This window comes from Solanum stenotomum, chromosome 11, assembly GCF_019186545.1.
Source record: "Solanum stenotomum isolate F172 chromosome 11, ASM1918654v1, whole genome shotgun sequence".
Lineage (NCBI taxonomy): Eukaryota > Viridiplantae > Streptophyta > Magnoliopsida > Solanales > Solanaceae > Solanum > Solanum stenotomum.
The window spans coordinates 1,485,424-1,509,043 of NC_064292.1; the positions used below are offsets into that span (position 1 = coordinate 1,485,424).

Genomic DNA, 23,620 nt, shown 5'->3' on the forward strand with positions numbered 1-23,620 from the left:
CATGTTACTGCTTATGGTTCAATATCACTGTGTATTCATATTCAGTAGCCAAATTGGCCTATAAAAAAAATTGACCAATCATATTCAATATGATGGTCACTAATAAATTTATCACCTATATATTTTATTTTATTTTTAAATTTTATGTTGTATATTTTGTTTTCTTACTCAAACTCCACAAAAATCTTAAATCTGTTTTACTTCTAAAAACATTTAATCATTTATAATTGAATTTTTGTAGTCTCTTTCTTAGTTTTTTGCTATAATTTGTTATTTTGATGAGATTATATTTTCTTAGTTAACTCTAATTTTGTTTTTTGTTTTTTAAATGTAAATAGATTTTTTTTAAAAAAAATTCCTCAACTTTGTTAAATAAAAACGTGCCGAGTTTTTTAAAAAAAACTATATATCTTATTTTGATATTAAATTATTAAAAAAAGAATAAATAAAAGCGCAACGAGCAAATCATTTGTTGTGCTTGATGTTGCTTACACTATCGACGATCATCCTATGATTGAACTGACTTATATAAAATTTTTGAGTCCGCCACTGAATAATGTAAGTTCATTCATTGAATTGTTGGTGTGTAACACTATGATAATTTTAAATTTGAACTCTATAATTTAAAAAATGTACTTTCTTAAAAGCGGATACCGAATATAGAATAAGAAAAAACATGTACTCGTGATGGATAGTAATTATCTCCGCCTTCAATTAGAGATCTCAAATTTAGAAATAAATTTACATTCAGTTTTGAAGAGGATACTGAATACAAAATGAGGAGGGGGGAAGACACCTACTTAAATGTCGCTTATCATTTTCTAAAATCGTGACCGGTAGTAACTATCTCCATCATCAACTATAGATTTCGAGTTTGGAATGAATTTACTTTCACTCCTAAGACTCGTATCAATATAGGGTGACGAAACCCCCCAATCATCAAAAATTGTGATAGGTAGTCTCTCAATACGAAAACTAGTATCAAATGTCGAGTTTTGATTATCAAATACTATGTAAATTCTACTAAAGTTCACCCTAACAACAAAAAATTATTCATGAAAATATGATCCATCAACTCGTTATTTATTTACTAGCTCAACTCGTTAATAAACAGTGTTTATATATTTTAAAATGTAGTTTCCGACCTTTTACCCATTATAAATTAGTGTATAATTTCACATTTCTTGAATTTTGAGCATTTGGTGAAATTTAACTATTTCACATTTGACACTATCCAATATGTTTGGAGAGAGGCAAATTAATGAACTGATTTTCTAGCAAACGAACAACACAAGCATGAAGAAGATTTAGTAATGTATAAGGAAATGCACTCAAGCATATGAAATTTTTTCTTCTAACAGATTTAAGTGGTACTGCTTTTATAAGACTTTCAAAAACTTTTTCCTACTTATTCCAAAAAATAATAATACACATTCGGTATATATCCCAAGCAAATCTTCTCAATTGTCATAATAATTTATAGCTATAAAATTATAATATTAAAAGCAAAATAAAGTATTAAATTATAATATTACTATTTTTACTGATATTTTATTATGGATATAATAGAGAGTACGAATTTCAAAAAGATGTGAATGTTATTCAAACCAACCACAATTCATATAAATGATACCAAAAAGCCACCTCATCGATTTTCAAATAGCTATTTCTAGAAGATAAATTTTATGATATTGGAGTTTGATACAAACTGAGTCCAAATAAATTTGAATTTACATCGAAAAGTCTCATACTAAGAGGTAAAACACTCTAATAGAGACGACTCTATATTCAGAAAAAATTGAATTCAAAATATTTGATTAAAAATAAAAAAAATATTTAACACTTCATCATAACCCCCTCGTTGCTAGATGAAGTAATGATTCAATCTTAAATCACTCCATANCCCCCCCCCCCCCCCCCAACACACCCCGTCAAACCCACCATTAAAAAAACCTCAAATTTCCTTCTTCCACTAGTACACGCTCATCAAGATCAACACAAATGGCTTCTTCGAAATTTGAACCAAATGATGACATACTTGATTTTGTAATCAAGAAAGCAAATGGACTAAAAGGCCTAGTAGACACAAATCTTGAAATTATCCCAAATCAATGCATTCAACCAAAAGAACAAAGACTAGACAAGTCTCAAATTGACAATCAAGAATCAATCCCAACAATTGATTTATCAAATTTTGATGATTTAAATGTTGAAAAATCAATTCAAGAAGCAGCAAGCAAGTGGGGTTTCTTCCAAATCATCAATCATGGGATCCCAATTGAGGTACTTGAAGATTTGAAGGATGCGGCACACAAATTCTTTGAATTGCCAGCTGAAGAAAAAGTTAAGTATCATAAAGAAAAAGTTAGTCCTGGTGAATCTGTGTTGATGTTTTGGAGTGCTATTGGTGAGAAAGATGAGAAAGTTTTGGAGTGGAGGGATAGTATAAGACATGGTTGTAATCCACAAAATGATAGCAATCTTTGGCCTCCTCAAACAAGGTAACTTTTTGGGGTTTTCTACTCTGTGTAATCAATAGGTCACAGGTTTTCAAGTAATATTACTTTTTGGGAGGTGTTTGCATTTCTGAACTATCACCAACTATTTATCAAAACATATTTAAAAACTAACTAGATTAAGTGGTTGAATACAAAATTATCTCAAGATTTTATAATGGTACTCTATAACTTAAATCAAAAGTATATTGTATATGTAGGAGAAAAGTTATCTTTTATACGATTACATATCCAGTATAATCTCACAAGTAGAGTATGTAGAGGGTAGGATATACACACATTTTACCTCTGTCTTAGCAACATAAGGAGGTTTTTTTTTTATAGACTCTCGAAACATTCTTAGTGAAATTCTTAACTTTGACATGGAATCTTGAACGTTATTAGCAAAAAATTTGACCTTCCCATTAAACTCTGAATGCTCTCAGCAAAATTCTTGACTTTGTTATTGATTTATAGGGACCAAGTTTTGGAGTATCAAAAGTGGGCTAAACCACTTGCTAAAAACTTGCTTGAGGTGCTATTGAAGAGTCTCAATGTCAATGAAATTGACGAATCTTTAGAACCTCTCTTGATGGGAACTATGTCTATAAACATCAACTACTATCCACCATGCCCAAATCCAAGTATCGCCATTGGTTTTCGTAGACACTGCGACATGGACTGCATAACTTTGCTCCTCCAGGACAACACGGGAGGCTTATATGTTCGAGGGACTAAAGACAATTGGATCCATGTAAATCCTATCAAAGGCGCCTTAGCGGTTAATATAGGTGACTCATTGCAGATCATGAGCAATGATCGATACAAGAGTATCGAGCATTGTGTAGCTGTTGATTCGAGCAGGGCTCGAATATCCATACCGCTATTCGTGAATCCTAGTTTTGATAGTGTCATTGGTCCATTCCCACAAATGCTAAAAGATGGAGAAAAACCAGTGTACAAACATATTTTGTTCTCTGATTACTGGAATCATTGCTTCATTAAGAGGCCTTCTGGTAAAGCATCACTAGATTTTGCTAAAATTTGATGCTTTATTTTTCAAAGTTCTTGTATGTTAATGTTTTTGTATTATAAATATGTTATTGTAATGACGAAAACTATTATTTTATGTAACTTGCAATTTGGTGTGATCGTGTCCGTTATTTATTTATTTTTTCTTTATCTTGCCCTTTCTTATAATTTAATAATCCTATTTTACACTTTTAAAAAAAAGGTGATGAAACTCTTAGGGTGTTGTTTGGAGTCTGAAGTGCTTCTACTAGTCGTGAATTCATTTCCAAAGGTACCCTCTATACTATATTCATGACGTGGAGATCAAACACGTCGGTTTCATGGGAAACCTTAGCATTTTAGGCTAAGTTTTATTTTCAATTTATTCAAAAGAAAAGAAAATTTACAAAAAAAATACATGTTTCTTTTAATTTAGAGTTTTATAAATAAATTAGTGTTTTTTAAGTATATTTTTAGACTAGCTATTTAATTTTTCTTATATTAATTCAAAATAATTAGCTAATATTTTTATTATTATAATTTTATATAGAAGACAACAACACACAAGAGGACTCTCCACTTTGGCTCTTAGCCTGCAATGTATGACAATAAATAATCTTGAAATCACGGGTGTTACAATAGCGCTCCGTCTCATTTTATGTGGCACCATTTTCTTTTTGGTCAATTTCAAAAAGAATGTCACATTTCCTTATAAGTAAGTATTTAAAGGTACAATTCCTCTTTTACCCATGTTGGTCCCACTTAATCATACATTTATGAGGAAAGAGAAAAGTGAGTCTATTTTTTAATATGACTATTTTTTGAAGGGGCAATTTGGTAAACATTTCAAAGTCTTCATTTATTTTTTGAACTTTGTGTCCAGTCAAATGTTGCCACATAAAATGGGACGGAGGGAGTACTATTTTTATTGATAATTTTTATAAATATCGGAGTTCGTGATATATTACTTTATTTGTTTCAATTTATGTGGCAAGAATGAAATTAACACAATTAATTAAATATTTTTTTAATATTAAAATATTTTAAATTGTTAATTATTATAATTTTTAGTATCTTTAATGTAATTTTTTTCACTCCTACTGTTTTAACTTATGTACTCAAACTGAATTTTTGTAAATCGCCTATTTCCACTTAATATGGTAAAAAATTTCATCATTCATGACAATTGACAACTGACAAAAAAGATGTGGATGTTATTCAAACAAATCATAATTCATCGATATGGACAGCAAGAAGCCATCTCAACAAGCTACTTTGTATGACGATGATGATGTTTGACTACACATAAGAGACGAAGAAAAAATTAAAATATTAAATAAAATTAAATCAATTCAAGATTTTTGTTTGGGTCGTTAATATGTCATTCATATACCCCATACCCACGCCCTTGAAATAATAGAATGAAGAAATAATTGTTCTAACGAATTTATAAAAATTTATAGGGAAAAGGCATAAATTTCTTCTTGAATTTATCTCAAAAAGTCAGTTACACGCTTAAGCTATCATAGTGATCTATTACACACCTGTACTACTCAAAAATAAATTTCTTACCCCCTAAAACTGATGTGGCAAAAAAATAAAATAAAAATAAAAAATAAGCGCGTCAGTTTGAAATTAAAGTTTAAAAAAAAGTTAAAATCCTCTTTTCTACCCCCACCACCCACACATCTTCTTCTTCAAACCCCACCCATTGTGCTCTTCTTCTTCATTCTTTATTTTCATCACACTTCTTTATTTTTTATCACAATCTTAAAGTACAATTTTATTTTATTTTTATTCACAATTAGGTTAATTTCCATAGATTTGCTAGTGAATAATTGTATTTTATCTAGAAAAAATTTGATTGATTGTTTCTATCTTTTTCATTTTTTTTGACTTTGTTAAAGAATTTTTGGATGTTAATCAATTTTTTGTTTTTGTGGTAATAACAGCTTTATGGGTTTGGTGGTGATGGGTGGCAGGTGACAAACATTAAAAGAGGTAATTGAAGGTGGTGAAGAAGAAAAAATCGATATTGATAATAATGGTGGTGATATTTGGTGTTGGGTGATAAAGAAGAAGAATTGAAGGTAATATAGTGGTGGTGAAGAACAAACTCAATAGTGAAGGTGGGGCCGAATATGATTTTCTGATGAAATGAGAATTGAAAATAGGTGGGATTAGTGATGAAGAAGATATAATTAGTAGAGAATTAAAACAATTAATTAGGGATTAATTAGAGTAAAATATAGTTAACAAAAGAAAAGTTAATTAATAAAGAAAAATAAATAAAAATTTATAATTTATGACATGATGCTGACGTAACACTAATGTGGTAGCGAGTGTAATACACCACATAATGTGAGAGTGGTGTTACACGTCTTAGGATGGTAATAAATTCACTTTTGAATAGTTAAGATGTGTAATAGATCATCATAATAATTTAAATATGTAACTGACTTTTTGAGATAAATTCAGAGCAAATTTATGCCTTTTCTCAAATTTATATGGACACAAATATAAATCACATGTTCAAAAACTAGGACTAACTATTATGACATAGTGGTAACACATCATTGCCAAATGCCAATATTAGCCAGTCTCCACCTCGGGATTCGCACCTCAGACTTCAATGTTCAGGTGGGTGGGGTGTGGGGTAGGGGTGCGGAGACAGAACGATTATAACGTTTTCGAAACAAGATTCTTTATAAAATCATTGATGCCTCTAATTATAAAGGAAAATAAACAGTAGTCACTTTTTCATAATTTGATTTATCAAATACTATGTAAATACTATAAAAAAAATTAAATTATACTATTTTTAACTGATAAGTTTTATGGATATATATACAAATTTCATCATTCATGCATATGGACATCAAGAAGCCACCTCACCAATTTCCAAATAACTATTTGATGATGATGTTTGATTAAACATAAAATAAAAAAAATAAAAATTGAAATACTAAATAAAAAAATCAATTCAAGAATTATTAGAAGGAATGACTTTTTTTTAAATATTCATATTGCGTCTAACTAAATTTGAATTCGCATCGAAAAGTCTCATATTTAGAGGTAAAATGCTCCCCTAATTAACAAAGACGACTATGTATTCAGGAAAATTCGAATCCAAGACATCTGATTAATGATGAAAAGTATTTACTACTCCCCCATAACCCATCGTTGCTAGATGAAAGAATGATTCAATCTTCAATCATTTCATAGCCCCCCCCCCCCACCCCCCACCCCCACCCCACACACACACCTCTCAAACCCACCATAAAAAACCTCCCGAATTTCCTTCTTCCATTAGTACACACTTATCAATATTCAACACAAATGCCTTCTTCAAAATTTGAACCAAATGATGACATATTTGATTTTGTAATCAAGAAAGCAAATGGACTAAAAGGCATAGTAGACACGGGCCTTGAAATTATCCCAAATCAATGCATTCAACCAAAAGAGCAAAGACTAGACAAATCCCAAATTGACAATCAAGAATCAATCCCCACAATTGATCTGTCAAATTTTGATGATTTAAATGTTGAAAAATCAATTCAAGAAGCAGCAAGCAAATGGGGTTTCTTCCAAATCATCAATCATGGGATCCCAATTGAAGTTCTCGAAGATTTGAAAGAAGCAGGACACAAATTCTTTGAATTGCCAGCTGAAGAAAAAGTTAAGTATTATAAAGAAAATGCTGGTGCTGATGAATCTGTGTTGTTGTATTGGAGTGCTATTGGTGATAAAGATGAGAAAGTTTTGGAGTGGAGGGATAGTATAAAACATGGTTGTAATCCACAAAATGATAACAACCTTTGGCCTCCTCAAACAAGGTAACTTTTTTGGATTTTCTGTTCAATGTAATCTATAGGTCACGTGTTTCTAAGTAAGAAAAAAAACATACCTAAGGTATTACTTTTTTTCGTGAGTTCAATATCTTAACGGTAAGATGTTTATGAAAACACACTCCGGAACTGACAAGACCAAGTGTTTGAATATATACAATCACCAAAAAGTGTATGGACAACTTAATTTGCCTATACAATTTCGTTGACATGTAAACTGACTCATTAATGTAGAGGAGTATTTTGATAATTAGTTGATGATAATTCAGATAAAAGACTTACAAAAACATGATATTTTAGGTGTATTTTTGGCCATTATCTCTAAATTTTATAATGGTGTATATAACTTAAAGTCAAAATTATATTGCATATGTTGGAGAAAAATTATCTTTATCCAATAATATATTCAGTATAATCTCATAGGAAGGGTAGGATGTACGCATATCTTATTTTTGCCTTTACAGGATAAAAAGGTTGTTTCGATAAATTGTCGAGCACTCTTCGTGAAATTTCTGACTTTGACACTAAATCTTGAATGTTTTTAGCAAAATTCTTGACATTGCCATTAAATTTCGTATGCTCTAAACGAAGTTTCTAACTATGTCACTGATTTATAGGAACCAAGTCTTGGAGTATCAAAAGTGGGCTAAGCCACTTGCTAAAAAGCTGTTAGAGGTGCTATTGAAGGGTCTCAATGTCAATGAAATTGATGAATCTTTAGAACCTCTCTTGATGGGAACTATGGCTATAAACATAAACTACTATCCACCATGCCCAAATCCAAGTATCACCATTGGTTGTCGCCGACACTGCGATGTGTCCTGTATCACTCTGCTCCTCCAGGACGACACAGGAGGCCTATATGTCCGAGGGACTAAAGGCGATAATTGGATCCACGTAAATTCAATCAAAGGCGCCTTAGCGGTTAACATAGGTGACTCGTTGCAGATTATGAGCAACAATCGATACAAGAGTATCGAGCATTGTGCAGCAGTTGATTCAAGCAGGGCTCGAATATCCGTACCACTATTTGTGAATCCTAGCCTTGATAGTGTTATTGGTCCATTCCCACAAATTCTGAAAGATGGAGAAAAACCAGTGTACAAACATGTCTTGTTTTCTGATTATTGGGATTATTTCTTCAGCAAGAGGCCTTCTGGTAAAGCATCACTAGATTTTTCTAAAATTTGATGCTTTGATTTACAAATATTTTGTTATGTAATTGTTATTGTATTGTCAAATCCGTTATTATGTTATAACCAAAAGTGTTATTTTATGCAACCATCGATTTGGTGTGATAGTGTACTCTTTTTTCTTTGTCTTCTTTTTCGTTTTCAATATCCACTTTGGAACTTTAAACTAATCCAAATTTGCACTTCATAAGTCCATTAAAGGGTATGTGCTCCATATCATAATTATTTTCATTTCTTGAGCTTGAATATAAAACTTCAGATTATGGATAAAAAATCCTATCTATTTCACCATATTCTGAGCAATTCTGATAGAAAAGAAAATTAGATATAGACTCTCTTTAGAATACTCATATTTCTCAACAAGAGGGTAACACATGATTGTCAAATGTCAGTAACTAAAAGTGAATCTCGATATCCTTCCCAACTCCGGGATTCCCACCTCAATGTCGGAGGTGGGGTGTGGGGCTGACGAAACAAATAAAATGTTTTCGAAATGAATGAAAAAAGAAAGAAGTCAAAGCAAGATTTTCATTGATAATTTTTTTATCGATATAATAGAGTATACAAATTTCAAAAAGATGTGGATGTTATTCAAACAAACCACAATTCATGCATATGACACCAAGAAGCCACCTCACCAATGTTCAAATAGCTATTCTAGAAGATACATTTTATGAAAATGATGTTTGATTAAACATAAAAAAAAGAAAAAAAAATTGAAACACTAAATAAAAAAGCAATTCAAAAATTTTGTTTAGGTCATTAATATATCATCCACATACCCCCACCCCCACTCCCTTCAAATAGCAGAAGAAGGAATGATTTTTTTCAATCATTCGATATTCGATATTCATATTGAGTTCAACTAAAATTAAATTTGCGCTGAAATGTCTATATTGAGAAGTAAAACAATCTCTAATAAAAATAATATTGTACTCAGGAAAATTTGAATTCAAAACATTTGATTAAAAATAAAAAATATTTACCAGTTCACCATAATCTCTCATTGGTAGATGAAGGAATGATTCAATCTTCCATCATTTCATAGCCAACCACACCTTCTCCCCCCTCCCCCCTCTCCCCCACCCTACCTTGAAATAATAGAAGAAATAATATATTTTTTTATCATCGGAGGTTCGATATTCATATTGAGTCCAATGAAATTTGAATTTGCATAAAAAAGTTTCATATTGAGCGGTAAAATATTTTTTAACAAAGTCGATTCTATATTCAGAAAATTTGACTCCAAAACAACTGATTAAAGATGACAAAGTATTTTACCACTTCATTATAACCCCTCGATGCTAAAGTAATGATTCAATCTTTCATCATTTCATATCACATTCCCCTTCGTCCCTCTCCCGCATACACACCCCTCTCAAATCAACCATTAAAAACCCCCCAAAATTCCCTTCTTCAATTAGTACACACTCATCAAGATTCAACACAAATGTCTTCTTCAAAATTTGACCCAAATGATGGCATACTTGATTTTGTAATCAAGAAAGTAAATGGACTAAAAGACCTAGTAAACACAAACCTTGAAACTATCCAAATTCAATGCATTCAACCACAAGAACAAAGACTAGACAAATCCCAAATTGACAATCAAGAATCAATCCCAACAATTGATTTATCAAATTTTGATGATTTAAATGTTGAAAAATCAATTCAAGAAGCAGCAAGCAAGTGGGGTTTCTTCCAAAACATCAATCATGGAATCCCGATTGAAGTTATTGAAGATTTAAAATTTGCAGCACACAACTTCTTTGAATTGCCACTGAAGAAAAAATTAAGTATCATAAAGAAAAAGTTAGTGCTGGTGAAAACCTTATTTTAATCCTTTTACTTATTTTTTGTTTATAATAACCTTATCTTATGCATTAATTATTAACCCAAAGTTTCGAATTTATATAAGTTTGTCTTTGGCCCCAAAACAGGTAATGGGTATAAGATGAGGAAAAAAGGTCAAATAACATTGATATCACCAACTTAGTATCTCAATTATTAACTAGAAATCTCGCAATTTGAAATGAATTCACCTTTAGCTTCAAAACGTATATCGAATATAGAATGAGAAAAACACTTACATAAATGATGCTATCACAACTAAAGATCATGACGGATAATAACTATCTCCATCATTAACTATAAGTCTGAAGTTCGAAATGTATTTGCCTTAACTCCTAAAATGGGTATCAAATACAGAATGGATAACGAAAAACCCCAATTTAAGTGACACTATAATCACTTAAGATTATAATGGGGGTAATCTCTCAACATCTCAAGTTTGGAATTAATTCGCTTTCCACTCAAAAGTGAATAAAAAATACCTACTTAAATAACACTATCATCGCCAAAGATCCATCATCAAAAAACTCGAGTTTGGAAATGAATTTACTTTTAATGGGATGTTTTCTATTTACATTCTCATCACTTAGAAAGAGCGGCTAAACGATCAGACCAAACCGGCACAAATAGTTTGACCGCCTTACCCGTCATTGAAACACAAACCGGACATGTATCGGCCTATATTCCCGTCAATGTGATCCCCATTACTGATGGACAAATCTGTTTGAAAACAGAGCTCTTTTATCACAGAATTAAACCTAATATAATTAACAAATATAAGATGGATAACAAAAACCCCCCAACACTATAATCACCAAAGATTGTGATGGATAGTCTGTCAACTAGAGATCTTGAATTTGAAATTAATTTTATTCAACTTCAAAACGAGTACCGAACACAATACCAAACCAAAAACCAGATAGATATTTTCTCCCTTCTTCCCAGAAAAGTCTCAATTGCATATCACATTTGATATCTTCCTGCAACAAAAATGTCAATTGCAGAAGTTTCTGAAGCATCAGATCTCATTGATTTTCTAGTAAACAAAGGAAATGGCGTAAAGGGTCTTTCTCAAATGGGTCTTGAAATTGTTCCTCAAAAATTCATTCAACCCCATGAAGAAAGGCTAGATTTTACCCAAATTCTGTCCTCGGAATCAATACCCATTATCGATTTCTCAAATTTCGATGACCCAAAAGTTGCAGAATCGATCTGTGATGCAGCTGAGAAATGGGGTTGTTTTCAAATAGTGAATCATGGAATCCCAATTGAAGTTCTGGAAAATGTAATTGAAGCTGGGCATAAGTTCTTTGAATTGTCTGTTGAAGAAAGAAGGAAGTATTTGAAAGAGAATTCACCTACTCATACTGTGCAATTGAAGACCAGTTTTAGTCCTTTAGCTGAAAAGGTTTTGGAGTGGAAAGATTATCTTTTTCATATCTATGATTGTGATGATGATGAGAGCTCTAAGCTGTGGCCTGCTGTTTCCAAGTTAGTCTCTTTTCTTTTTTTTTTTTGATAGATCGTGAGCTTGTATGCAACTCGACTAATTTCTCGAGTACGTCCTATCTCCTATCAGTATAATGCAGGGGTCGAGCTATAGTTCTGCTTACCGAGTTGGCACAACCACAAACTAGTAGCCTTTTCTAGAATACAGAACTTATAAATTCGAAATTCTAGTTCCGCCTCTAAGAATAAGGGTCGGATAATTCTGTCCACCAAGGCTCGGAGGTGCAAGGGTGGATATAAGTTTATTGTATCGGTTCGATAGAATCTAGTAGCTTTAACCTAGGCCCTGTATATATTTTGAGAAATTCACTAAATATGTCGTAAACGGGTTAGGGATTTGATGGCAAGAGAACTACTATCACATTTGGGGAGAAAGTATTAAGTTACATTCAGTGATCTAAGGCCAAGCATAAACAAACATGTGCATGAAAGCTGGCTCGAACACCATGGTTACAAAAAAATAAACATAAACAAATATGCATTTGTTAGCTAAGTGGCTATATCTAGTTTTATACCTTTCTTTGCCACTGATATTGTAGATTCTCCCCTGAATATTAGTATCTATTCAGACCATTTTCGAAGGGGAACCAGCAAAGGTAAAATTGTCTCTGTGTGACCTATAGCCATGGAAGCAACCACTAATGCTTGCATTAGGGTAAGTTGTCTATGTTACACCCCTAGGTGTGCATCCCTTCCCTAGGCCCGCCCTGCTAACGCGGGATGCTTTGTGAACCGAGCTATCCTTTTCTAGACCATTTTCGTAGGAATCCATACTCGATACTGTAGATCCGCCCCTGAATAGGAACCCATACTCAATACTGTAGATCCACCCTGAATATCAACATCTATGTAGACCATTTTTTGGACTAATGTCATTCTTACTTCTACAGAGATCAGGTTTTGGAGTACATGAAGTGGGCTAAACCTATTATAGTAAAGCTTCTCGAGGTGTTGCTCGAGAAACTAAACGTTAAGCAGATTGATGAATCGATGAAATCTGTTGTTATGGGCACGTTGATTGTTAACCTCATTCACTACCCCGTGTGCCCAAACCCCGAGCTCACTGCTGGTGCTGGCCGTCATGCTGATGTTTCTTCGATCACTATGCTCCTACAAGACGATGTTGGTGGCCTTTACGTGCGAGAGCCCAAAGGTGATGGCTGGATTCATGTGCCCCCAGTCAAAGGGGCACTCGTGATCAATATCGGGGACGTCCTTCAAATCATGAGCAACGATAGGTACAAGAGCGTCGAGCATCGTGTGATTGTAAATGCCAGCAGAAACAGAGTGTCAGTGCCAATATTTGTGAATCCAGCACCTGATGCAGTTTTTGGTCCTTTAACACAAGTGCTACAAAATGGAGAGAAGCCATTGTATAAGCATGTTGTGTATTCAGATTATTTCAATTATTTCTTCAGTAAAGGCCATGAGGGTAAGCAAACAATTGAATTTGCAAAACTATGACAAGTTTGCTGATTCAACACTCATTTCACCTATGTATATGGAATATGGATCCTTTTGAATCAAAGTAGTAACAAGCCGAGTATTACGACTCTAGGGAGAAGCAAAGCTTAGTAGACAGCTTCACTTCCTCCAATCTACTTAGTACATGGCTCAGTTTTTACTTTGTTATCATAGCTGTACACTACTCAAACTATTCCTCTTCTTTTTTCATTTTCGATATCCATTTTGGGACTTCAAACTAAGCGCTCCATATCATAATTATTTTCATTTCTTTAACTCGAGAGTGAATCTTCTGATGATTAAGGATGGAGAAATCATATCCACTTCACCACAATCCTTGGCAGTTATACGAACTATTATTGCCAAATGCCACTACTAGCCCTTCCCCACCCCTAGATTCCTATCTCAGTGTCGAGGTGGGGGTGGGGACGGGGGTGACGAAACAAATATAACGTTTTCAAAATGCCAACAAAAAAAATGGCAAAGCAAGATTCTGATATAACCATTGAAGCCTCTAAGGAAATAAAGAGTAGTCACTTTTTCATATCAAATGGAGTGTGTCGAGTTTTGATTATCAAATACTATGTAAATTCTACAACAAATTCACCCTAACAACAAAAACTCAAAAACGTAAAGAACCTTAAAACCAAAACAAGAATGCCAAACAAAATTGACTTTGCTCAGTTTTGTTGCCATGGAGTACGTTGGACCGGCATATCATTGGCAGGCCAAAGCAACAAAAGTCGTATGGAGATCAGTGTCGCGTTGATCACACTGTAAGTTACCGATAAAAGTAATTACTGTTTCTCTTTCTTTGCTAATGATTCTCCTTTATGTTCACTGCCTGATGAAACCACATAACCTGCTCCAACCTGTATCGAACAAGCAAAAAATGTAGACTGAAAACATGAAGGAAAACAAACAGACAGTAACCTTTCTCCACCCGCTATGCTCACACCCATGACCCACCCACGAAATTCTAAAACTAATAGTACCAAGCATCCCGAGTTCACGAAGTATAGCAAGCATTGGTAACTGATTCTAAGGGTCGAACCCGTAACCTATAGGTCACGAGGACAACTTTACTATTGCTCCAAGGCTCCCCTTCATTAATAACAAAAATACTAATACTGACAATAATAATATTATTAGTATTTTTATTATACGAAAAAAAGAACCAGGTGAAAGGAAAGGCGGGATACCTGGCAATCTCTCAGTACGACACGTTCTTGGAGCTGTACATTACTGCAAACAACAGAACCTTGGATCGAACAACCATCTCCGATAGTAACATGGTCCATTATGACTGAGTTGACAACCTGAAAGGATGAGCCAGAAGGAAGCAAGTGAGTAATAACCAGCTAGGCAATGTATGTGGCAACTGGATTTTCTGAGGTGGTGTTATTGTTCGGTGAATGGAATGTAAGTACTAACTATTTCCCTTGTCATCAGAGGTAAAGAATGAATCGTACCTTCACATTCGAGCCGATCCGACAATGTCGGCCAATGACGGACTTTTTCACGCTGCATTTGTCACCCATTTGTGAACCTTCTCCTAGCATACAATGTGGTCCAACCTAAATCAGATTAATACCTCAGTCATGAAATCCAAAATCCAACAACTTGCACAATTTGTAACTATGTTTTTCGTAGCATTGACTTAGTATGAGTTAACCATAACAAAATTTCTTACATTACCCATAAAAAAAACAAGATTCAACAAAACAAATTAAAACCAAAAGGAAAGAATATGATGCAATATGAACTTCTTTATTTGACACTTGGCAAGAAAATAAATAAACAAAGATGACACAGCATGCGCAACATAATTTTTTTCATGTCACCAAAGAAAGATTGCAACTCACTGTAGTTTTTGAACCTAGCTCGGCTGTAGGATGAATGATGTTGTTCTGAGGAGAGAAAGAATAGCCTGACAAGTGACTTGCATCACATATGACCTAAATCATAGAGAAAGTAAACTAGCTCATAAGCAGACACGCACACACATCTGCTAGATATAAGCAAAAATACAAGGTTAAGCAGTAAATCTCACATCTCGATTTATGTCACTGAAGGCTTGAATAGAGTTTAAGCGAACACAGTAATTGCTCTTGCTGGCAATATGTACACAGCATTTGTGAGTTTTTCTTGGAGACAGAGCAGAACCATCAGGACCCAAAGCGTATAGCTCATGAAAACTTTGTGTAGAAGCATTGGTCAGCAGTTGTGACAGCATAATTGTACTATCAGAAACACCCTTAGAATTCCCATTCTCTTCTGCTAGCGCTCCATTTTGTGATAATTCAGATCTCTAATACAATTAACATCATCAACTCGTGGAGAAACTTAGATGGTAAGTAAACAAAGTTAACATGTGGCAGGAAAAATCATGCATTGTAAGAGACTTACTAGCTGGCTCCTCACAAGATAAGGCAACACATCACGCCTCAAGCTCAGAAAAGTTTCTTTCTTATTCAGAACCTCTTGCAAAACGGTTCTACAGAGAAAAACATGGAAATGACAACCATTTTCAGACAAACTCATTTTAGAGAACATTCAAGCATAAAGAATAAACACTATCAACTAAAAACCACTTGAAATAAAAAAGAAACACCTCGAACCTCTTGAAGGCATACATATGAGCATCCATTAGATCAGCACGAATCTCCATCTGCAGATAAAAGAAAAAGGATAAGATTGAGAAGGAGAACTCCTACCAAAAATAACATAGAAGCTTGAATATTTGGATGTATCTGCACATGTGCACTGCATTTTTAATGGTCTAATATCACTTTTTCACATGAAAAAAGAAAAAAGAGAAAAGTTTCTTACAGAGAGCAGCAAGTCCAGTATCTCACGTTGGTTAAAAAGCAAAACTCAATAGTAGATATGCATGTGATCGTATAAAAAAAACTTTTATAACTCAGGGATTGGATATAGAAGAAATGAAAGAGAATAGATCAATATTAAAATTCCAAAATATAACTACCAAGGCCAAGCTAAATTACAGATTGCAAGGATGAGAAGAAACATCATCAAGCAAATCTATCAATCCTTCCCTTATTTCCCTCTCTTTTCCCATTCGGTTCTCTAGTGAACAGGATTCAGACAATAGGAAAGGTACATGAGTAGAAGAACAAACATATCAGATAGAAACTCATATCTTAGTGATATCACTAGCTATACGTGTCTGATTGGCATCATTTACCTGGCCTACTGCTCGGAGAATGCTCTTCTGGACACGAATATCTTTCTCAACTTCAGCTCCTAGAGGATATCAAAGATGCCAAATAAGGGAATAACACCAACTGATGCATGAAGGATGTAAAAGCATATGCAGGGGTCTCACCAGCAGCTACATGCAACAGAAATTGTTTAGTGGGGTCCAGTCCTATAATGTTATGGCGTGCCGGTTTCTTGGCTTTGTCCTTTCCACCAGAGGAACCTGACTCTGATGGGCCACTGATAGGAGTAGAACAAAGCATTGCAGTCACTGCAGCATCATGCCGTCTATGAGCAGCTGCCACTGCCCCAGGAGGAATATCAGAAATAAGATCACCACTCACGACCTTCATAAGAATCAAAACTAATTAGCTCACTGAAGTATGCTCCCTTGTTGAAAAGCTTAAATGATTAAAATATCAACCAAAATATCTTTTGCAGTCAGGTGGCGATCAATGGCCCTAAGAGCTCCAGCTGTCCCGACATCCTCAGGTACTGCTGCAACCTGAAGACAAGGTAACAACAAAACAAGTCCTTTATAGCAACAATCGTAGTAAGTTAACATGGGCAATTAAGTATAAGGATGAGCAGAAGATACATCATGTGACTTTTTTAATGGTAAAACTACTAGACTTATCCTGCTTAAAACAGTCAAAAGGGACCACTAAATATTATATTTAAATGCAACTGTTTAAGAGCTTTAACATTAAGAAAGAGGAAACTCATAAAGACAATGTTAGGTCCGGCGAGAGAAAAGAAAATGTTTATCAGTTCTCGAACAAGAAGTGCATGGGTTTTGCAGGAAATTGTAGGACCTGCAAATATACATCTTCAAAACAACTGTAGCTCACTTGGAAAATTGCAGATAACCAGTATCCCATTAAATAGATTTTCACACTCCAGCAAATGCAATAAGAAAAATTCTTAAAATTTGAAATTGCACCATTGGTCTCTTGTTAAAAAGCGAAAAAGGAAAATAAATTTCGTGGAAGGGAACTATATGAAGTTCATATCTATAATGTCTAAATTGCAGTGGTTCCTCACTTCCTTCAAGAAGTACCTAGGGCTCGAGTACATCATTTATCCTTTTCTTTTTATGAATTAAGACAGTATCTGCTTGGCCACCAGACAACTGTGTAAGTAATAAATATATATGTAGGAACTAGGAAATACGTCATGGATTCATCCTCAACTCATAACCTAATTTTCTATAGTAGTTTTTAGAACAAAGGGGCGAGGCACTTACAGAAGATCTAGAAAAAATAGTGCGAACTCGTTGTAGAGAGATTCGAACACTTAGCGAAGAACAAATTAGCAAGACACTCAACCAGCGAGCCAAGGAACCCTCCATATTAAGAGGTGTCATATATAATATATATCTACAACCTATTCTATTTTCTCAGATATATTCACATATATTTATAAAACTTTTCCGACGAAGCTGTCAGATGACACCCCTAGATATAAGTGCGTCCGCCCCTGCTCCACACCATACCCATACCCAAGTCCTGTTGAATCGACATGGGTGCAAAAAATGGATTATGGACGATCTGAGCAACATAGGTATTTACTAGCTTGGCAGTAACTTTATATATTTGATGAAAACTGATATGGGCAAAGCTGCTTTCCTTGCTTCCCTATAGCGATAAGCCAATTGCAATGCTGCATAACCTATCAAAAACAGTAATGCTGCGTCTGGAGAGTATAGTTGGCAGACTAGCAAAGCAACTGCAGATCACTAGAAGCATGAATTTTCTCATTTACCAAAGCACTTCTCTTTGTTGTTAAGTGTTTAGATGACCAAAGGACTTCTTTCCTCTTGTATTAGTCTTGTTTTTCCCTTCTTGTAAGAGAGAAATCCACAAGGGTCAATTGGCACATGGTTTGACACTCGGTAGATGATCAGTCCACCCCTATATCCTTCTCTACTTTAAGTTTGTTGTATTTGTCTTCTTCCCATCCACAAATTATAATATATCTATTTCCAATAAAATCCTTACTTGTTGCTCTCTATGTTACATGCTTCACAATTTTTACTGTGTGCTTTGTTACACAATGCATACTTGCATAGTACAACTATATATCAATTAATCCATCAACTATGCCATAATTACAAATTAGTCTGAGTCTATATACGAATCATCTACATCAATTGAGCATATACAGAGTACAACTACTATCAATTAATCCATCAACTATGTCGTAATTACAAATTAGTCTGACTTTACTATGAATTTTCTACATCCATTGAGCTCTACTCAAGACCATTTCATTTCAATAAAATTATTTTCAATTAAGAATTCTTAAAATCTCACCATGCACGATACGATCTATAACCACACAAAAGGAGATGGACAACCTCATCATTAAATGTATCTCATCAAAAATGGCACAAAATTTTCAACTGGAATCATCATGAATATTGTATATTAATTACTACGTTATTGTCAATAATCAAGACAATCATTAAAAATATTATGTAGAATAGTCAAGATTAATTGATTATGTCATAATAACTTAGAATATTAAGAACTAGAAATTCGCCTTATTTCATACAACTCAAAACTCCTACAGAAGGAGCTCTTCAGTATGCTGTTAACATCCAATACAGTGAGAGTTACCACTTCTTTTTTTTATTTTCATATTGTATCTGAGATAGAATGCACTGCGAGTTTAGTCAACATAAGAAGATTAGAAATCAAAATGAGATAGACAGGATTGCAATTCCTAAATGCAAACAATTTAGATATCTAGACTCGTTCCAAAAGAATGGAATGATAGATGAAAATGTTACACATAGAATCAAAATTGGGATGACTGAAATGGAGAAGTGCTACTGAGGTGTTACGTGATAGAAGGATGACTACTAAAACGAAGGTAAATTTCTATAGAACTATTACAAGACTAGTAATGTTAAATGGGAGTGAATTTTTCTTTAAACAACCTATATGAGAGTGAATGTTGTGTCTGCTCAAGTCCAACACATTCACAAAATAAGTGTCGCAAAGATGTTGATGCTAAGATGGATGTATGGTCATACAAGATAAGACAATCTTAAAAAATGACCACATTTATGAGAAGGTTCAGATAGCACACGTCAATGATAAAATAATAGGTCACTTAAGATGGTTTGTTCATGTCTTGCACCTATCACAAGATGCACCGCCCGTAGATGTGAGACCATTGTCCGTATAAGTGTTAAAAAAGGACTAGGTAGACCTAAGTCACCTCAAGGAAGTTGTCCGGAAGGACCTATAATCTCTTGGGATTCATGCACACTTGGCAAAAATTGAGCACTATGGGAAAAAAAATCTATATAGGTAATACCTATTAACTGAGAATATGTTTAGTCATGTTAGCACTTTTACTTTACATTCTATAATTTTCTGGAAGTTGTTTAGCCTTTTCGAGATTATAGATGTCAGTAGAATATAATGACTTCTAGTACTTATTATTTTAGTTTTACTACTATTAATTTTATATTAAATATCATTGGCCTGAGATGAATTTATATGGAGTAACATGATCCTTGAGGCATAGTTGTTGTTGTAGTAGTATTAAATTCCAAAAAGTAGCTTTGACTATCAACAACCAGTCTAATACCTGCCTGTTTAAACAACGTTTTCTTCCTTCGCAAGATAATCCTTCCGACAGCAACATTTTCTTTGCAGTGATTGTTCCAGCAGCCACACACCTCCTGATTGTTCTAGCACCATAGAACTATTCTGGCATCTATTATTGCCACTCTTCCACCAACTCTTCCTATAACTAACTACATTTGCAATACCATGCCTTTCCCAGTGTTTGTTTCAACCGGCACTGTGCCTCTTCTGATGCTCTCCCCGACAGGATCATCTCTCCAGCTCACCGCATCCAGCCAACAGTCAGAATGGCCTTTTTGGGAGCTGATATTTTCTTTCTTTTGTAATCTATGCATCTTGATGCTTTGTTAATGACATTCTTCTTACTTCATCAAAAAAAAAAAACATTCTGAACGTTCTTCAAACTAATTCTCCGGTAACTTTGCTAGTCACTTGTCAGAAACTTCTTCAATTAGTCTTCAACAACCAATTCATGTTACATTGATGATGTCATAGAGATTTGTGTCACCACACCTTTTCTGGTAATTGAAAGTAGATTTTTGTTTTCGGTGTGCACTTACCAAGTGATTTTTCGGATTAAAGAATCCACCATTACCTTTCTTTAGGTGATTGTTCACTACTCCGGCTATATTATTCAGGCGATTGCCTGCTATTCTATTGATTGTTTGGTCTTGTTTCTAAAATAAGCAAACTCAAATTACTTCACCACCTTGAGTTTGAGAAGGCGTGTTTAAACATAAAAAATTATTATAATATTGTGTAAAATACTTTTAACATTGTATCACTACTAAAAACTGGGAGAATTGCTAACAATATTTTGTAGAATAATTCTGACGGATTATATTATAGATGAAAGTCAAGAGAATCGTAAGAATATTGTGTAACGTATTGTCAATGATTATGTCAAGAAAAAAAATTAAATCCCAACGATAATGAAACTTTCTTACTTCGTGTAGTTCACAACTCCTACACAAGAAGTTATCTTGAATGTTGTTGGTCAACCAAATTCAATAAGACTTCAGTATCATCTCTTTTCACATAATATTAATGTTTTCCGGTTTGTAGAAATAATTCACAGTTAAGAGAGCCTAAAAGGTAACAGGAATTTCTGTAGCTGTTTCGATATAACTTCTAGTAATTACCGGATTACTAATACAGAGAAGGCCTTTTTTGCAATAAGAGTAAACCACCTTCTCTTCAATAACAATGAATGTCATCCTTATGAAAGAATCATGTCATCCAATTAATGATATGTAAGGAATCAAATGAAAGAAGCATCCTGAAACTACACACAAAAACATTTCATAATTATCAGGTGGACTTCATCAGTATCCAAGCCTTAAAAAGCTGGAGAAACTGATGTTTCTCATGAGAGGATACTGATGAACCTACTAATAAGGTTGCAGCTATATGCCAAACAAAAATTGAAGCATGAAACAAACAGTGTCCAGGCTATTAACCATCTTAATTACTATTTCTCTACTAAGCACATTTTCGTACAGCAAATAACTAATGGAATCACCTATCATGTCTGCAATTTCAATTTGCAAATCTCACTCAGGTTAATATGTCAAACAGCTTAAACAATTACATTACTGCTTTTATTTCCCTCCTCACAGTTTCACTTCGCCTTCTCAGTCACCAATAAACATTTTTTCAGAACTGTGATCCAAGAATTACCTCAACGTGTAATCGATCAACATAAGCATTTGATATCCAACCCCCAACAAGAAGAGCTGCACTTTCTCCTTCAACAACCTGAGAAAACACCACAATCAAACACACAATTCAATAAACTTAACCCTAATTTCCATAATTAACACAAAAACAAAAAAGGGTGCTCCTTTTTCAGGAAACTAAAACTCACAACAATAAAATCCTTCAAATTGTTTTCCTCAAAATGCTCCAACACATAAGACAACACCGGTCGATTTGCCACTGGAAGCAAAGCTTTTGGCACATCCTGCAAATTTCTTTTCCACATACATCATATTTTTTTCTTTGGAAAATCACTTATAAGAGTATATTAGAAAATGGGTAACAGCTTAAAGCGAAGGAAAAAAACAACAAAGGAAGAAAAAGGGTACCTTTGAAACAAGAGGAACAAGGCTTTTTGAGAAGCCACCTGCTAAAACTACTACTTGAAAATCCATGGGTATGAAGTAACCTTCTTTAGCTGCGATAATGGCGATTTGGATCCTCCACAATAATGGGTTTTTGTGGGTTTTTCGATTTGGGGAAGATGGAGGAATAGCAGAGTGGGTACAAGGAGATATGGAGAATTGCTTTTTTCAGTTCTTGGGGTTTTAGGAGTTTTGGGTCAATCAAGGACTTGTTTGGCATAAGAACTACTATATTTGTTTTTTTTAAAAATATTTTTTTACTTTATTTTAAAATTAGTGTTCGTTTGAAATAATATATATACATATTCAATGAATTTTAAGATAAATATAGAGTTTTAAATCAAAGTTTTTAGGGTGCTTACTCATGGTCTATCGTGCCGTTGATGATATCGTTCCGATCTAGTTTCCAGGCCTACATCAATCATATATACCGCTTTCTCGTTCAGAAATTTCTTTTCAAACGATTCCTCAAGGCAGTAGCCTATACCCTAACTTCGCCCCTCAGTATTGATTTGTTACTATTTGTTGTTTTTTTAATTGAGTTAGGGTAAAGTACGTGTGTACTCCATTCTCTTTGTCTCCACTATGTAGGAGTACTACAATTACAATAGTAATAATGTTGTTGGGTTGTTGTTATAGTATAATCATGAAATTTTCAAATGCAACCTGAAGTTAAATTTCAAATTTGAAAATCATATTATCGGTATAATATGTTTTCCAACTCTATTTGTATAATTTCAAATAAAATGCTCGTTTATCTCAACTTCGTAAAGTCTAAACAAAATGAAACTATGAAAGTTAGGAATCTATAGCCAAACGTCAATTAGTAAACACTATGAAATTAGTTAGTAATGAACTAATGATGCATTATTATTGTAAACACTAAAAAGTCCATTTGTCACCATCACACTTGTGAAATTAGTTAGTAATGATGCATTATTATTGTTATTATGCATTGTCTTGTAAATATCTTTTAATTTATCAAATCAAAATATTTTGGAAAAAGCACAACATGAAATGTGCAATTTTTCTAATAATTAATTACTTTGATTATCAAAAGAAAAATCATAAAGTAGCTTTAACATGTTTGTTACAAATTCTTTATAGTAATTGCAAAATAAAGCAAAAAAGGCACAATTCTACTTAATAAGCAAGTTTACTCCCCAAAAATAATCATATTTATCAAAAAAGACTTGTAAATTTAATTAGTAAAACAATTAAAACAAAATCACCTACCTTTTAAGCCACGTAAATGATTTTTTTTTTTGTTTGTGTTCTCATAAAATGTATTTCATCAGT

General features: G+C 33.7%; 4 protein-coding genes across 4 annotated transcripts; 3 read left to right on the forward strand and 1 right to left on the reverse strand.

Annotated features, from left to right (window-relative positions):
- The first annotated feature begins 1,973 nt into the window (after positions 1–1,973).
- Positions 1,974–3,550, forward strand: LOC125845138 (bi-functional coumaroyl CoA and feruloyl CoA ortho-hydroxylase F6H2-2-1-like). Its single transcript, XM_049524569.1, has 2 exons — positions 1,974–2,501; positions 2,973–3,550. Exons 1-2 carry the CDS (start codon positions 2,002–2,004, stop codon positions 3,541–3,543), a joined length of 1,071 nt encoding a protein of 356 aa, XP_049380526.1. The 5' UTR covers positions 1,974–2,001; the 3' UTR covers positions 3,544–3,550.
- A 3,228-nt stretch (positions 3,551–6,778) lies between these two features.
- LOC125845135 (bi-functional coumaroyl CoA and feruloyl CoA ortho-hydroxylase F6H2-2-1-like) lies at positions 6,779–8,673 on the forward strand. Its single transcript, XM_049524565.1, has 2 exons — positions 6,779–7,345; positions 7,975–8,673. Exons 1-2 carry the CDS (start codon positions 6,846–6,848, stop codon positions 8,546–8,548), a joined length of 1,074 nt encoding a protein of 357 aa, XP_049380522.1. The 5' UTR covers positions 6,779–6,845; the 3' UTR covers positions 8,549–8,673.
- A 2,613-nt stretch (positions 8,674–11,286) lies between these two features.
- LOC125845136 (feruloyl CoA ortho-hydroxylase 1-like) lies at positions 11,287–13,408 on the forward strand. Its single transcript, XM_049524567.1, has 2 exons — positions 11,287–11,892; positions 12,801–13,408. Exons 1-2 carry the CDS (start codon positions 11,393–11,395, stop codon positions 13,372–13,374), a joined length of 1,074 nt encoding a protein of 357 aa, XP_049380524.1. The 5' UTR covers positions 11,287–11,392; the 3' UTR covers positions 13,375–13,408.
- Positions 13,409–13,889: 481 nt separating this feature from the next.
- LOC125844911 (uncharacterized) lies at positions 13,890–22,528 on the reverse strand. Its single transcript, XM_049524275.1, has 13 exons — positions 22,286–22,528; positions 22,066–22,161; positions 21,879–21,956; positions 17,021–17,101; positions 16,724–16,943; positions 16,583–16,641; positions 15,996–16,045; positions 15,784–15,871; positions 15,428–15,685; positions 15,240–15,332; positions 14,847–14,951; positions 14,577–14,693; positions 13,890–14,246 (listed from the first exon to the last, which is right to left on the reverse strand). The coding sequence occupies exons 1-13, from the start codon at positions 22,349–22,351 to the stop codon at positions 14,172–14,174; spliced, it is 1,386 nt and encodes a 461-aa protein (XP_049380232.1). The 5' UTR covers positions 22,352–22,528; the 3' UTR covers positions 13,890–14,171.
- Positions 22,529–23,620: the final 1,092 nt, after the last annotated feature.